General features: G+C 47.0%; 1 protein-coding gene across 1 annotated transcript; it reads left to right on the top strand.

Annotated features, from left to right (window-relative positions):
- Positions 1 to 12,616: 12,616 nt before the first annotated feature.
- FABP6 (fatty acid binding protein 6) lies at positions 12,617 to 17,014 on the top strand. Its single transcript, XM_019664085.1, has 4 exons — positions 12,617 to 12,740; positions 14,141 to 14,316; positions 15,500 to 15,589; positions 16,952 to 17,014. The coding sequence occupies exons 1-4, from the start codon at positions 12,674 to 12,676 to the stop codon at positions 17,003 to 17,005; spliced, it is 387 nt and encodes a 128-aa protein (XP_019519630.1). The 5' UTR covers positions 12,617 to 12,673; the 3' UTR covers positions 17,006 to 17,014.

Here is a 17,014-nt window from a genome sequence, read left to right as displayed (position 1 = left end):
TTTAAGGTGGAAATTCAGACCCAAGCAGTAGGTAAGTGGAGGAGGCTATTTGGGGGCAGGGCCACCTTTGGAGGGACCTTTAAAATCCCACCCCGTGAGCTGCAGATGGCACAGTTCTGACATTATAGAATATAAAGTCAGGAGGGCCATCATGCCTCAGCCCAAAGTCCTGCACAGCCAGGCCCCCTCTGTCCACCCCAAGGAGAAAAAAAAAGGAGCAGCCACCTCCTGGCCTTCTCCGAATGTCCAGCCCTTTCCATCATTTAACTGCCTGCTCTGGATAATTACTTTGCTCCTGCTTATGCGCTTAGAGCAATGGTAGTTCCTAATAACTAGGCTTAATAAGGCTGAATTATAATGAGCGTCCTGCGGAATTACACACCACATTAACACCAAATGAGTTCATTAGATATTCATTAGGAGTGATTCCTGCGGCTGCCACAGGAATTCATCACAGTTATAGCCAGCGGAAGGAGAGGGGGGCATGAATAATCACACGGGGAACTGGATGAAGACCTTTTGGCATCTGACTTTGGCCAGAAGCAATAATTTTCCAGGGTCATGAGCTGCTTTGGTTGAAGTTTGGAGGTGAGGTTGCCTGGATGTTGTTGGGAGCAACCTCCCAGGCTTCCTCGTTCTGGTCCCAGCCAGGATTAGACCGGTAGACATGGAGGTGGGCCATCTTCTTTTCCAGTCCTGGAGAGCTGAGGTATCATATAGAGGATTTATAGTTCTTGTGTGCCTGGCATGCATTTCCCCTTCCTCTGTAAGAGCACTTCCATGTTCCTTGAAGAGCTACTCCTCCCCGTGCCGCACATGGGTCTTCGTAGGACTGCCAATCAAGATCCTCCGTCCACCCCAGGAGTGGATACACATCCCTAGCTAGGCCAATTGGATTTTCTCTCTTGGTACTTTTTTTTTTCTCTTGGTACTTTTTAATTAGCGAGTATTTATTAAGTATGTGCTAGGTACCAGGCCCCTTTCTACGTACCTTCAAGTACTGAGTTAGCCAATCCTCTCATGCCCATAGGAGGCAGGTTTAATTGTTAGTCCCCTTCTGCCAACAAGGAATCCCAAGCACAGAATTTGTGACCTGTCCCAGTGATACAGCCAGTTATTGGCTGGGAATTTGAGTCTTAAGTAGTGCTATAAGGATGGAGGACGGTTGAAAGTGATTCGTTGAACGGTAGTGCCCTAAGGAGAAGAAATAAGAAGTCTTTCCTTTTGCTCCCTGGTGCTATGTGCTATTTGAGGTCTGGTGGTTTAACTTTTGATTCCTTCTATGGGCTTCCCCCTACCCTCCCAAGAAATTTCTCTCTCTCTCTCATTCTCTCTCTCTGTCTGCTCAGTGTCTCTTACTTACATCTAGAAGAGCCTTGACTAATTCCTGAGCCAATCAACAAATACCTGTGAAGCATGTACTACAGGCCCGCCCTGGGACAGTTGCTGTACAAGTCACACAGAACCATAAGGCAGACTTCCTTCCAGCTAGCTACAGCTCAGAAAAGCAACAGTGACAATTTAATCATATGCTCTCCTATGCAGGTTTTAAGTGGAAGAGTCAGACCTCGGTGGACTGGATCAGGAGGAGAAAAGGCTTTATGGAGGGCACAGTACGTGATTTTGGGTGAGAGGTCACTGTCGTGGACACCTTCGGGGCATCTGCTCACCCCACAGTCCCTCTTCAAAAACTGTCCCTCTCCACCAGAGCAGCTGGCCCTGATGGCCAAGGTGGTACCTCATGACCCCACTGGTGGAACAGAGCATCTGCACCCCTGTCTATGTTTAGTGAACTCCCCACTGCATGGGGCCACCCATGGGTGGAAGGTGGAGTCCACCTCCCAGTACAAAGCTGAAAAGACCAGATACTCATGTCCCCATCACCCTGTGGCAGTGAGGTGCCTGCCATAACTTGGGCTCAACCAATCAGACATTCCCACTGGGATATTTCTTGTGCAGCTTGTGAGGCAAAGAAGCAGGGACCAGGGACTCCATTCTGGTGATTGTGGGGGCCATGTCCAGTGCCCAAGGGAGTGGTGGCTGCAGTGCCAGTATGCAGCGCCACTGTTGATAAGGGGTGCAAACTGCCCAGTCCAGCTTTTGGTGATATCAGCAATGGGATTCTCACAAAACCATTTCTGTGATGTGACTGTGGCTGTGGTTCTAGCTGCTTGTCCACTCCTTGTTTTCCAAGCTGGAAAATTCTGTGATCTAACTGATATCCTTACAATAAATTCCTTTTCTGCTCAAATCAATTTCCATTGCTTGCAATGAAGAGCTCCATCTTCCTGCTCACAGCTGATTGGATCAGAGGTGGACACCTGACTCATGATAGACTAATCAGATTATCTCTCTCCTGAATTAGCTTTTGAAAGTCCTGTTGTCTGCATGCACGAGGGGGGGAGGGGGAAAGAGAAAGAGAGAGAGAGAGATTTCTCCAGTTCCTTATGAAGCCCTCTGTTTCTACCCCCTTGGGTTCCCAGAGTTGCCCCTGCATCCTTAAAATATGAGTGAAGAGTGAAGACAGGGAATATATAAAATGAAGTCACTTTAACCAGGCTGCTAAAATTATTAATAATTATGAAGGTTGAGGCATGAAGAAATACCCTACTCTAACTAGCCTGGAAACTTAAACTTTTTCAACTTTCCAGTATGTCAATACCTGGAAATACATCTGGTCATATATCAGACATCCAGATAATCCTCTGATCATTCCCTGAAGGACTCACCTGATATCTGGGCCACCTGACATCCACTTGACATCCATTATCCAGACGACCGGGTATGACCAGACCTCCTGGCATCAGACTGATAACCATCCTGGACCAATCCTAGGGCTAAGAATGCAGGACTGATTATTCTCAACAGTGCACTTTTTACTATAAGAACTCTTAACATTTCTTCTGCAGAACACTTCTGGGTTTTTGCATAACTGGGTTTCAAGTTTGCAAACTCTAAGACCCTTGAATAAATCTTTACCATTAGTTTCTACAATAGCTCAAGCCTCCAGACTCTTTTTGAGCTCATGTGACAAATATTAGATTGAATCAAATAAAATTGTCTCTATAGATCAAAAAGGTCAAATATCAATTCTGTACAGTATAACCTAAAGTTCCTGTTTTTTTTTAATTGGGGAATTGGGGGGATGGGAACAGTGCTGGGGAATTGGGGGAAGGGGAACAGACAAGTTGCTGTCATTTGGTTCTTCAGTCTAGTTGTGGAGGATGTTGCTTCACTGGCCCAAGTTGACACCATCATTGCGCTCTTCCCGGGCGAAGCAGATCAGTCGCCAGCTTCTGGACGGCCACTCACTGCGGCTGCTGGCCACTCACGCTGGCAGCTGGCTACATATGGTAGCCCATGGCAACCCACTGCCACAGGGGCTGCAGCCTACGCCATCGCCGGTGACTCACAGCAGCCCAGCTCTCGGTTGAGCTGTCAGCATCTTAACTGTGGAGGGCAGTGTCACTGGACCTCATATGTGGGATCCGAACCAGGGCCCTCTGGCATCCCAAGCCAGTTCTTAACCATCGTGCCACTCGGCCGGCCCTAAAGTTCCTGTTTTTGACCTAAGCTAGCTCAAGTGGTTTTCCTTACAACCCAAAGGGCTTTGTCTACAATGGTCAGACATTCCATCAGCTCAAAAGTAGGGAGTGGAACAGGCAGAGACAGAGCAGAAGCAGAAAACAAGGGTATTTCCCTGTTGGCAATGATTGTGTGCCCTGCACACCAGTGGCTGCAGGACTTGCCATCTCACCTCTGGGCACCGTATCTGAGGTCACCATCCACCACCAGCTTATGACCCATGAACATCCAGAGGAACTTCAGCCCCATACCACTCATCTCAAAAAATACTATTCATGTGAATAAACAGTCTTGAATAATGCTCCTGTTTTTGTTTTCTCCACATTATAGTGTTGCCGACTCATGTGTGCACTTCTTTCTACCCAACCTAATTATCCAACAATAGGGAACCAGTTAAATAGTTGTGCTATATCTATGCAATGAATTACTATATGGCCATTAAAGTGACGGCTGGGGCTGGAGTGGGCATTCAGGTGGTGGGAGTGATATAGGAGACCTGATAAAACTAGTTATTATGGGAAATGGGGCTGAGAACCACCCAGTGATGAGGGGAAGAACCACAGAGCTGTTTAAAACCTGGCTGAGGAAGGACTATTAATTTGTAATGGTGTCACCCTTCACTGTGCCTTTTCTTCTGGTCGTAGTCAACAGTCCTAGTGATGGGAGGTGAAAAGACAAAATTCTTTTTTGTCCAAACACGGGAACTGGGAAGTCAAGGTGATAAAGAACACTGAAGGTCCTGGCAGAGGAAGTGATGCATCCGTGAGCTGGATAGAAAAGGAAGTGAGGCTAAGAGTAGGGGAGGAACTGGGGGGAAGGGGATGAGCTGTGAGGCTCGGAGCTTCATTTAGTGCAATGATGACTGCTTCTTCTAATGGGTATCTCCATTCCCTAACGCATAGCCTGGGGCTCAGTAAATGCACACTGAATGAATGAATGAATGAATACATGGGTTATAACTCTGGTATTAGAGCCAGAGACTGGCGTTGTGTTTTTCATCAGAGAGCCAGGAGTATTCACAGTGGTGGCCAGGTCAGGAATAACTCAGTTGAAATCTGAGCTTCATCAACGACAAGCCGTGTGACCTTGGACAAGTCACCTAACCTTTCTGAGCCCCAGACTTTCTTTTCTGTAACTAGGTATAATAACAGCTCTCTCAGAAGTCGGTTGCATGGATCGAAGGAGATGCTGTATGTTGAGCACTTAGCACAGCGTCTTACACTTTGAGATCACAGGAGCAATAATGGTCTCCAAGAGCCTGTTGGTTCTGAGGCTGCATCCAAATCAAACTGCTGTATTTAGTTAGAAGACATGAGCGCAGGATCTGAAGCTAGACTGCCTCTTCCACTTACTGACTGACTGTGACATTTGTGAGCCTGTTTCCTCATTTACATAGTGGGGAGAACATCAGGCTGCCTAATGGACTGGTTGGGAGAATTGGGTGTTAACTCACATAATAAACCATTTAGCACCCCTCCCAATAGATGGAATCGGCAGTATTTCCTATCAGCCGAGATGGAGAAGTCCATTGGAGGAACAGGCTTTGTGGAGGGTGGAAGAACAGAAGTTTTGGACATGTTAAGTTTGAGATGGCATTAGACGTGAAGTGAAGCTCTTAGGGAGGCAGTTGGATATAAATCCAGAGGGGAGGTCTGAGATGGGGAAAAATTCGGGAGTCACCAGCATATAGCTGATATTTAAAGCCATGGACTGGATGAGATCACCAGGGGAGTGACTGCTCAGAGAAAACACGAGAAGGAGGACTGAACTCTGGGGCCTCTGACACTTAGCGATGATGGAGATAATTGTCACAGCAAAGCTGGTGACCAGACACAGTGATGTTGAAGCACACAGCTACCTCTGTCTCCGCCATATTTACTTAACACACTCTATATACTCTGTGCCAGGCTCTGAGAAAACTGCTTTACAAAAATTAACTCATTTAACGCTCATAACAACGCTTTAAGTTAGGCCCAGTTATTATCCCCATTTTGCAAGTGAGAAAACTGAGGCATAGGAAGATAAGTAACTTGCCTGAGGTCATTCAGCCAGCAAGTGTCAGAGCTGGGATTCAAATCCAGGCAGCCGGGCCTCAGAGTCCCTTCCTCTTCTAATTTCTAATTCTAATTTCTAACTGTGGATAAACAAAGTGCTCACTGGACTTGCTAAGAACATGCTAAATTTCTTAGCCGCTGATAGAGCAAGGAGAATCACCACGCAGTAACTTGCCCTCAGAGGTCCCGTTTAACCTTGACGTTCTAGGATCCACCCCAATCGGCATTTCAGATTCTTGGCTGAGGAAAGCAGAAGGGGCCTTGATCAAGGACTCTGTAACGCTCATTAGTCACTTATTTCATGCGGGGCCCTGGCAGCTGCCCAGGATAGGTCAGGGGGAGGCCCAGGGCTCCTCTAATCAGGGACTCAAGCGTCTTCATTTCCTGCTCCCTTCACTCGTTACTCTCAGAATAATGGTGACTGATCTGAGGCCGGAGCCAGAGTCCAGGTGGGAAGTTGGGGTGGCCCAGAGGGGATTAGCCTTGGGGTCCTTTTTATCTCCATTGGGGTTTGGTGGCTTTATTGGTTCAATTGCCCTATAAAACTTCACTGTGATACAAGGCAGTTTGAATTCATTCACCCTTCTTGAAAGGCTCTCAGTGAGTGGCGGATGGAAAAGGTAAACCCCAGGTGAAGAGGGAGAGAGGCAGGGCATAGGTGGGTGCACGGCTATGCGTCAGATGTACGCATAGACTCCAGGGAAGGGGAGAGGAACACAGCTGACTCAGGTGTTCCAGTGCCAACGTTGTCCTTTCCACACCCCCACCACTCCCATGTGCCATTGACCCTGACCTTGGATGAGTAGCTACTAAGGAGAAAACAGTCCTGGCCATGCAGAAGAAAGTCAGTGGAAAAGGGAGCAACATGGGGGCCTGCACAGGCCATCTGCGCCATCCTGCCAGCTCTGCTCACATCCTCTGGCGAGGAGATTCTCAGGGTAACTGTGTATCACAACCACGGGGGAACTTATCAAACGCAGACTCCAGGGCCCCACCCAGGCCTACCGAATCAGAACTTCTGGGGGTCAGGGCCCAGGGATTTCTATTTTTCACAAGCCCTCCCCTCCTGCCCCCTCAGCAGTGTATGATGAAGACCATGCTTTGAAGAACACAGCCTCACAGCCTGTTCCAGACTGATCTGAACAAATAAAAAGAAATCAACGGTATCCCAGTGCCTGCCAGGCACACATTCATAAGGAAGTGTGAAATGCATCCTCTCTCCTTGAAGGGATTACAATCTAATTGGGAGATAAAAGACACACTTTGTGAAGAGTTAAATGAATGCTACAATAAGTAGTAATTCAAAACAATAGGCTGATAGGCTGGACAAATTGGCAATGAGTGGGAATAACAGTATCATTCACTGACCACCTATGAAATACTAGATCCTGTGCTACACACCTTATTTATATACTCTCATTTAATCCTCATTTAATCTCATTAAAAGCTCCGGTATTTTTATCTCCACTTAATAATGATGAAATTAAGGCTTTGGCTTATTTGTCAGGTCCTCTCAGATCAGCCTTTCCTGATCCTTAGGAGGTAACTGGTGTGATGTCTCTTTTCCCACGATATCTCAGTGGCCTTTATCTCATTTATCACACCATGTTGTCATTGCCTGTTTACTAGGCTTGGTCTCCCACAAGATTTAAGGACAGATGTTTGGTAGTTCCAGAGTCTAGTGCACAGTAGGTGCTCAGGTAATGTTTGCTGAATGAATATAGGTTGTGTGTCTGAAGTATCAGAGCTAATAGGTGAAGACTAATACAATACCTATGACTCTAAATCCCAGGTTTCCCTTCAGCCATTACAAGAGGATGGCACAAAGTAGGGGATAGGGGGCTGGCCGAGTGGCTCATTTGGTTAAGAGCTCGCTTAAGAGTGCGAGCTCTGAGCAATAGGGTCGCAGGCTCTATTCCCAGCCCGAGCTGAGCTGCCAACAGGTGGCAGGATGACTCAGCTAAAAAAAAAAAACAAACGAAAAAAAACAAAGTAGGGGATAGGTTGGAGTAATCAGAGAAGGCTCCCTGGAGGAGCTGGTGCTGAAAGTATAATTTGGAAAGAGAGATGAGAGGTGAGCAGTCATTCCAGGCAGGCCAAGGCATGAAGGTGGGATTCAACAAAGTGCACACTTCTTCCAAGACTAGAGACCTCAGGGGGTTTTAGGAGGCTGCACCCTATGCCAGCTTACCCACCAATTGTCACCTTATATTTAACTTATATTCTAAGTGCTGCTGTTAAATTATTTGCCTCCCAGGTTTACAGGAAAATGACAAATGCCCTATTGTTTTTCCATGCCTAGCTCAGGGTGACATAATGTATTCTATTAGTGGATTTCTCCATTTGGAAAGTCCCTTTTAATAATGAATGGGATAGTTTTCAGTTTCTATGAAGAAATAAGATTCAGTAATGTCTATGATATAGTGCTAATTGGGGGGGGGGAAGAGGAGCAAAACAAAACAGTATTTTTTTATTTCATTTTTGTTAAAAAGAACATAAAATGTGATAAGCACAGACATGTTTGTGCGCATATGGGAAACATTTAGAAATTCATGTACTGAATTTATCAGCAGCTGGTTCTGAAAATGAGATGCAGTGGAATCTGGGACTGTCACCTTTACCCAGTTTTGTTTGTTTGTTTGTTTTTTTAAAGATTTTCATTGGGGGATTGGGGGACGGGAACAGTGCTGGGGAATTGGGGGAAGGGGAACAGACAAGTTGCTGTTGTTTTGTTCTTCAATCTAGTTGTGGAGGACGTTGCTTCACTGGCCCAAGTTGGCATCATCATTGCGCTCTTCCCGGGCGAGGCAGGTCAGTCGCCAGCTTCTGGACGGCCGCTCACAGCGGCTGCTGGCCACTCACGCTGGCTGCTGGCTACACATGGTAGCCCATGGCAACCCACTGCAGCAGGGACTGCAGCTTACACCATCGCCAACAACTCACGGCAGCCCAGCTCCAGGTTGAGCTATTTTCAGCATCTTAGCTGTAGAGGGCAGTGTCACTGGACCTCATATGTGGAACCCGAACAGGGGCCCTCTAGCATCCCAAGCCAGCTCTTAACCAATGCGCCACTTGGCCGGCCCTACTTTACCCAGTTTTGAGCTTCTGTCCTTTTAAACATTGAGTATGTATTAATATTACAATTTAAAAACAAGACCCTATGATGGGATTAAAGGTAGCTTTTAGTTTGTTTTGTTTCTCCCAAATTTTCTACATTGAGCATTTATTACTTTATAATCAGAAAAGTAAAAACCCTTTCCTCCATACACATTGTTAAAAAGAAAGGAAATAGATTCTCAAGATGGCACAATTTGTGATGTTGGGGTGGGGGCAGAGTACTTGGGGAAAGCACTAAAGATGCTTTAAACTCTGAGTCCCGAGAAATTTAGCACCTAGGCAGGATGGATATAAACCAATTCCGTCCTAACTTGGCAAAGCATGTTAAGAGCTCCGAGAATGTTCCAGATCCCATAAATTTGTAATCCCATTCTGGGGCTTTAGCTCAAGGAAATGCTTTAAAAAAAAAAAATCCTCTGCTATGAAGCAGCTCACTGTGGCCTGGCATTCAATGGGGTGAGGTGGGAACCCCCTAAAAGTCCAACAGCAAACATTATGCAGCCATTTCTAACAATTAATATGGCAGCTTTTTAGAAACATAGGATTGTGTTTGCCAACTAATGCTGAGCAAAGAAAAGTAGAATGGAACATTGCATCTACATGGTGATTGTGGCTATTATATGCCTCTTATAATGAGTCAGTGAGAAAGAAAGGATGAAAGAGAGGACAGAGAGAACTCTGAAAGAGGGAGGAAGAGAACAGGAAAAATAAAAAGAGTTACAGTGTAACGGGATTAGGGAGGATTTTTAGAAATGTCCTTAAATGATGTTGAAAGGTGTTTCAGTAGTAAATGTGAACTATACACAGGGGCTCTGTGACTTTGGGCCAAGTTACTTAACTTCTCTGAACCCCAGTTTCCTTCTTGTTAAAATGAGGACAATAACTGTATCTACTTCATAGAGTTGTTTTGGGGGTAAATGAGATAATCCATGTAAAACACTCAGCATCGTGCCCGATGTATAATAAACACTCCATGAATGTTACCTATTATTGTCATTGTTATTTCATCGTTTTTATCTATGAGGAAAAAGTCTCATATTCTCTAGGTGGGAGCATAAAGTGATACAGCCTTTCAGAAAGGCAGCAGAGTAATAGATACATACATTTTAGATGCAAAAACCCTTTGTTCCAGGAATCTTATGTCTAGGAATTTATCCTTAGCAAATAATCTTAGTAAATAATCTGACGTATATACCAAGAGGCGGGAACAAGAATGTTTATCTCAGAGTTATTTATAATAGAATAAAATTGGAAACAACCTAAAGGTCCAACAATAGTTACAGAAATAATGAAACATACATGGAATAGAATACTCTGGGACTATGAAGAATATGATATACATTGAAGTAATGGCTTAGACATGTACCTATATCATTACATAAAAAGGTTACAGAACAATATAATCTCATATACACTATATATACGTACAACATCCTAGTATACAATATGGAATGGCCTTTGCTCTCAAATATGCTTCATGTAATGCATATAATGTAGACCTGTGGTACATGTGAGGAATACACACACACACACACACACACACACACACACACACACAGAGACAGTGCCAAAAAAATGTATATACATTTTAAAATAACATCTCTTAAAATGTATATACATTTTTTAATTGGGGTGCCAAAAAATGTATACACATGACTTGTATTCATCTTCTGTCATCGGTATACTCGTATATTGAGTATTACAATTTTAATACAGTTTTTCCCTTTCTTAAAATGTGTATACATTTTTTTGCACCCTCTGTATATAAGAAAGTATATGTATGCATTTTAAAGTCTAGAAGGATAGATACTCAACTGCGGTCAAGGGTCGTCTCTGCCAGGACTGTCAGTTGCTCTGAATTATAAAATTTATATATTGGGTTGTCGGAAAAGTCATGACGTATTTTTTTCTATGTTTTTCATTGCAAAAATGCATCATGGCTTTTCCAATAACCACATATATATATAATTTAGCATCAGAAAAAACATGATGATGAGTGTGTGAATGTGTGTGTGTGTGTGTGTGTGTGTGTGTGTGTATTGGGGGTTTTACTGTGTGTTTTTATGGTTTTTTAAAAAATAAGACCCCTGGGGCCGGCCGAGTGGCGCGATGGTTAAGAACTGGCTTGGGACGCCAGAGGGCCCCGGTTCGGATCCCACATATGAGGGCCAGTGACACTGCCCTCCACAGCTAAGATGCTGAACAACAGCTCAACATGGAGCTGGGCTGCCGTGAGTTGCTGGCCACGGCGTAGGCTGCAGTCCCTGTGGCAGTGGGTTGCCATGGGCTACCGTGTGTAGCCAGCAGCCAGCGTGAGCGGCCAGCAGCCGCAATGAGCGGCCGTCCAGAAGCCGGCGACTGATCTGCCTCTCCAGGGAAGAGCGCAATGATGGTGCCAACTTGGGCAAGTGAAGCAACGTCCTCCACAACTAGACTGAAGAACAAAACGACAGCAACTTGTCTGTTCCCCTTCCCCAATCCCCCAGCACTGTTCCCATTCCCCCGATTCCCCAATAAAAAAAATCTTTAAAAAAAAAATAAAAAAAAAAAAAAATAAATAAATAAATAAATAAATAAATAAGACCCCTGGCTGGGGTATGTAATTCCAAGATTGGAGACTGAAGACTGGCAAAATGTGGCCAAGTTGCTTTCATCAGGTTAGAAGCTACTGAGTCCCAGGTCTGGGGGCGAGTAACTGTGGTGAATTCTGCTTTGAATAGAAATGATGGGGAGTCATGGCAAGAGACCTGCACAGTTTTTCTTAATAATAAAGACAGCTGAGAGCCTTTGTAGAGTGCTTTATATTTTGCACTGTCAACCTGTTGGATCTAGAGGACAGTCCCATGACACAGGAAGGGCAGGAATTATCACCAAGGAGATGGCGTCCCCACATGTGAAGTGGTGTCAGAAGACTGAACAGGAACCAGAAGTCAGGGGTCTGAACTCATAGCCTGCCCAGCTGTGAAGCTCAAGCAAAGTAAAATTCATCAAGCTCCCAGCCCATGCGTGGCACACAGCGGGTCTCCACACACCCTGGCACCGCCTCCTCCAGGTCGGCTCCCTGGGTCCATGGGCTGCTGCTTTACTCTGCTTGCATTATCTGCACCCTTCTTGTATCTGTTCTCCTTCAAGTCCTCTTTGCTGCAACCACATCCATCGTTTCCTTTCATCCTGGCCCTTCTCGCCTTCATCACACTGTTCCCTTATGCTAGCAGGTTGTCTTTCTACATTCTCAGCCTCCTGCAATGTACTGCTTCTCTAGACATCCAAATGCCATTGTCCCTTCAAAACGCCATCCTGTATCAGATGCCGTCTCCGACACAAAGATGCACCAGCCAGCCGGACACCACTGCTCCTTCCCCATGTCCCAGGCCACACGCCTGCCTTTCCTTCAGGACACGTCCCATCCTGTTTGCATGAGAGCTCTCTGCAGGTGTGTGTTCTGTCTCTGGACTAGGCTAGAAGTTTTCTTGGGAAGGGTGTATGTCTCATTCAGTGTTTCCTCAGTGCCGGCTCTACACGCAGGAGGTGCTAGATGCACTTTGGTCAATGAATGAGGGGGTGAAAGAGTACATGTGGGGTGATGAGGAGGGATGGAGGGCAGGGCATGGGTGAGTGGAGGGAGGGAGGGATGGGAAGAGTGGATGACACCCTAAACCCCAAGGCCATGCTGGCCCTGGCATTGCTGGGAATGGCAGTAGGGTTGCAGCCAGCATTTCCCAGGTGAATAACCTCAGGGCTCTGCTCCTCCAGGTCCTGCCCATGTTGTAAAACAGCAAGCACGCCCTCTTCAGGGGAGGGAGGCGAGTAGTGGGGTGATGTCGGGGCTGAGCCTCATCATCTGGGAAGGTTTATAAGCTGGGAAACCAGGCTGCTCAGCACCACGAACCTTCATCATCTCCCTGCTTCCTGGCAGCATGGCCTTCAACGGCAAGTACGAGATTGAGAGCGAGAAGAATTATGACGCGTTCATGAAGCGCCTTGGTGAGTGGGGTCCTGGGTATACCTTCCCTGGATTGATCTGTAACAGCCAGCTCTGGGCCAGGAATCCGAATTCCTGGGGTGAAGCGGGACAGGACTTCATTTATTCATTCATTGACTCCCTCATTTGTTGAGCAACTACTGTATCCCAGGCTCTCAGGCTAATAAGAACTATAAGACTATTTGACTTTAAAACATTTAGAGAATATTAATATCTCTACTTTACTGATAGAAAACTTGAAGCCCAGCGAAGCTGAGGGACAAGTCCAAGGTCACACAGTTAGAAATTGGTGAAGTGGAGACTTGACTGATTTACTCATTCAAACATTTTTTAAACACCTGCTCTATGCAAGCGCCAACCCAATGTTACTGATGGGGTGCCTCTGCATGACTTGCCCAAGGTCACTCTGTAAATCAGTGGCAGAGGCCATTAGACCTCAGGACCTTATGATGAGATTATGAGTGGTGTCATCACATCCTGCCTTGTAAGAGGTGGCCAAGGGGTTAGCATAGAGACTAGGTTTGATACGCCACTTATTCACTCAGTCATTCTGCAAAGGCCTCTTACTGTGTTAGGCTTTTGGGGCAGAGATTAAAGACCCCACTCATCTCACCACTTACTCAATTTGCAACACTGATTGTGAGGAACCAGTGAGACAGTGGACTTGACAATCCTGCAGAAGGCTTGGTGCACTATCTAAGTCTGAGGCAGTGCACCTGTCAAGACTCAGAGAATAGCCCCAGGGGACCAGTACCCTACATCTTGGTGGCAAAGAGGCCTCAAGAGCAGTACCAGTGGGCCCTGGGGCCTTGGGGGACGCAAGAGCCCTTCTGAGTCAATTATTGGGAGTGGCCCTGAAAGAACAGTGACCTGGCCTCACTTACAACAGTCTAGTGTGGAGTTATAAGTCAGCCCGGCTCAGCTCTAGACCCGCTTCTGCTGATATCCTCCACTGAGCTGCTGGGAAGCCCCTTTCCTGCCCTGGGTTGTCATTTCCTAACCTGTGAAGTAAGAGCCTTAGAAGGCAGTCTTGAAGGTCTCACTCACTCTAGAATTTTGTGAGTTTGGCAAGTTTCTGTTCTACTTGTAGTATGTTATTATCAGAAGAGCAGCTATTATCTATTGAATGTCAACTATAGGGCAGGAGTTTTTTGAGACACACTTGAATCCTGGCAACAGCCCTGTGAAATGGGCCTTATTATCCCGATTTTTGTGGATGAAAACCCTGAGGCGTGGAGAGGTGCTTGTCCAAGCAGCATGGCAGCATGGCTCATGGTAGACCTGGGATTTGCGCTTTTAACTGTCAGTCAGGCTAGCCTGCCTCAGCAGAGGTGAACCATTTCTCAAAGCTGTAGGTTGAAAGTAGCTCTTATACAGCCCCTCTGCTTGTCCCCGGTCCCAGGGCTCCCCAGCGACGCCATTGAAAAGGGTCGCAACTTCAAGATTGTCACGGAGGTGCAGCAGGACGGGCAGAATTTCACCTGGTCTCAGCACTACCCCGGGGGCCACTCCATGACCAACAAGTTCACAATTGACAAGGAATGTGACATGGAGACCATGGGAGGCAAGAAATTCAAGGTGAGAAGCCACTGGCCACCCCTCCCTCCTTCCCCACGCCTCTGGCTCACTTCTGGGTCTCAAACATGTCCCCTGGGGCTGCCCCTCAACCTGAGGTGTCTTTCTTTAGTTTACCTTCCAGCATTAAGAGCTTGAATTACTGGACAATTTAACCATTCCTAGGTTTTAATGCTACCATCAATAATAAAACTATAATGATCATAAAAATTGTTAACATTTGCTGAACAATTAATATATGCCAGACACTTGCCGAAAACTTCACATGTTAATAGTTAATTCTACAAAGTCACTATAGTTACTACCCTGATTTACAGATGGGGGACTTGGGCTGAGCTGGGGGTGGGTAGTGGGAGGGCAGACCTTCACACCCAGGCAGCTTGGCTCCAGGGAGCAAAACCCCTTTTTCATGCTGCCTCCCAGTGTCGCCTGGAGATTAATAGCCCAGGCCCTAGAATCAGAGTCATCTGGGTTTGAAACTGCAATCTCAGGCAGCAAAGAAGTGAAAGGTGGCTGTTTGTCCTCACCCTACCCATTCTGGCCCTTCCAGTCTTCCACCCATTGTGGGTCCCCCGCTGTAGCCCCCAACCATGACCATGAGAACTTTGGGCCTCAGGCCAAGGTGGAGAATAAGTAGTCATAATGTTCCTATTCTGCCACTTGGGGTACTTTAAACATTTAACAGTCTCTCACAATGTCTTTCTGTGTCAGCACATGTTGACCTGTCTTATTCTTTTTAATGGCAGCACAGTAGCCTATAACCTAGGTTGGATATTATAATTACAATTATAACCAATGCTGCAATCCACACCCTTGGACAACATCATCATCATCCTAATAATGGTGATCATCACTAACCCCGTCGTTAACAAGGAGGGCTGGCCACGTGCCTGGCAGTGTTCTAAGCACTTTACACATGTCATGTTAAATCACTTAGTCCTCACAGTAACTCTGAAGTGGGTACAGTTATACCCCATTTCAGTGACGAGAAAACGCAGGCACAGTAAGGTGAGGGACTGGCACAGGTAATCTATACCTTTCAATCTATGTAATCGTATACCTATGAAACAAATTAATTCCTAGAGGGGGACTGCCGGGGCTACCGGCGGGCCCTTCCTCCCTGAGCGGCTGGCCCGCGTTTGGGGTCCTCTGCCGACTCAGACTCAGTGCCCTGCTTCTCTTCCAGGCCACCGTGAGGATGGAGGGTGCGAAGGTGGTGGTGGACTTCCCCAACTACCACCAGACCTCGGAGATCGTGGGAGACAAGCTGGTGGAGGTGAGTGTCCTCTGCATCCTGGGAGGGCTGGTGTGCTTTTCTGCTCCCCCGCCCCCCAAGCTATGTCTCCTGAGGGACAGGCCTGTGGGCAGCTGGCTTTATGGCCCTTCCCTAGGGCAGGGTCCTGTGCTGAGTGCTGGCTGCACATCATCTCATCTGATCTTTGCAACAACCCTGCTACGCAGGGGCTTTTATCTGCATTTTACAAGTGAAGAGCCTGAGGCACAGGGAGGCTAAGTGATTAGCTGGAGGGCGCATATGAGTAGCTTTTATGGCAGAGCTGGTATTTGATTATAGGCAGCCTGACTCATGCCCATACTCAGCGACCTCAGACGCCCAAGTCTGGAAGCCATGGGACCCTCCCCAGCACATCAATGAAGGGCGAGTCCAGGTGGGCTCTGCAGGGGCAGCTGCCACCCCGCTCCACTTCCGCAAGAGACTTCAGGCCCTTCCTGCTAGATCTGCTTTTTCAAGAGAAGCTGGAAATTTGCACTGCTATGTGAAGTCTCCAGACTATTAAACGTTGGCAACTAATCGACCATTTTTCAAAATGCTGGCAGGGCCAGGATTAAAAGGGCCAACACACACACATCGGTGAACTGACCCCTCCCACTCTGTGCGTGCTCTGTAAACACGGGTGGGAGGTGCTGCCCTGGAGGCCCTTCCTCTCACCTCCGTTTCTCCCCCTGGGGGCTCCAGAATTTTCCCCAGGTGAAAGAAATGGACATGATGTTGAAAAGGAAAAGCTTGCTGCTTTCCTCTGCAGGGTATCAGGACCACCTGGTGACCCGGGCACATTCCATGGCAGCCTGTCTTGATGGCCTCGAGCCTAGCACTGCACATAGGGGGCCTTCACTGAATAGCATCTTCTTGCCTGCTTCTTCCACAAAACCTTAAGCTTTCCGAGGGCAGGGACCACATCTGCCCATCACCAAGCACTGGTGCCCCATAAACGCTAAATGGTGCAGAGGGTGGGTGTGGCCTCTTGACCTTAGAGGGGTTCCTTGACTGCTCAGAACTTCTGTTTTCTCATCTGTATGACGCGGACAACCTCATCATAGGGCTGTTGGGAGGATTCAACGGGAGAATGGGCAAGGCCTGGTGAGCTGAAATGAACAGACAGGTGGACAGTTATGTGGAGAGTCCCATCACCCATGTCATCTGCTTAGCACTTTCATCACATTGAGTCAGTGCAGTGACTCAAGTAACAAATTGGGAAACTGAGGCCTAGAGAAGTGGTGCAACTGACTCACTTCGACTCAGGGCTGGAATTGGAGGCGGCCTTCCTACAGCTGTGTCTCATGGTCATCTTCGCCTTGGGGTCCCTGCACTGACTCCCTCTTTTCTGGCTGCTTCCTTCAGATCTCCACCATTGGAGGAGTGACCTATGAGCGCGTGAGCAAGAGGCTGGCCTGAGCAAGCAGG

This window comes from Hipposideros armiger, unplaced genomic scaffold, assembly GCF_001890085.2.
Source record: "Hipposideros armiger isolate ML-2016 unplaced genomic scaffold, ASM189008v1 scaffold_416, whole genome shotgun sequence".
Taxonomy (NCBI): Eukaryota; Metazoa; Chordata; class Mammalia; order Chiroptera; family Hipposideridae; genus Hipposideros; species Hipposideros armiger.
This window is presented reverse-complemented; position numbering and strand designations above follow the sequence as displayed.

Bases quoted from the DNA above. Each gene is read 5' to 3' on its own strand.
- FABP6 (XM_019664085.1), top strand. From the start codon at position 12,674: ATGGCCTTCAACGGCAAGTACGAGATTGAGAGCGAGAAGAATTATGAC. The intron at 12,741-14,140 runs GTGAGTGGGGTC...CCCCGGTCCCAG, and splicing joins CGCGTTCATGAAGCGCCTTG to GGCTCCCCAGCGACGCCATT. The intron at 15,590-16,951 runs GTGAGTGTCCTC...TGCTTCCTTCAG, and splicing joins TGGGAGACAAGCTGGTGGAG to ATCTCCACCATTGGAGGAGT.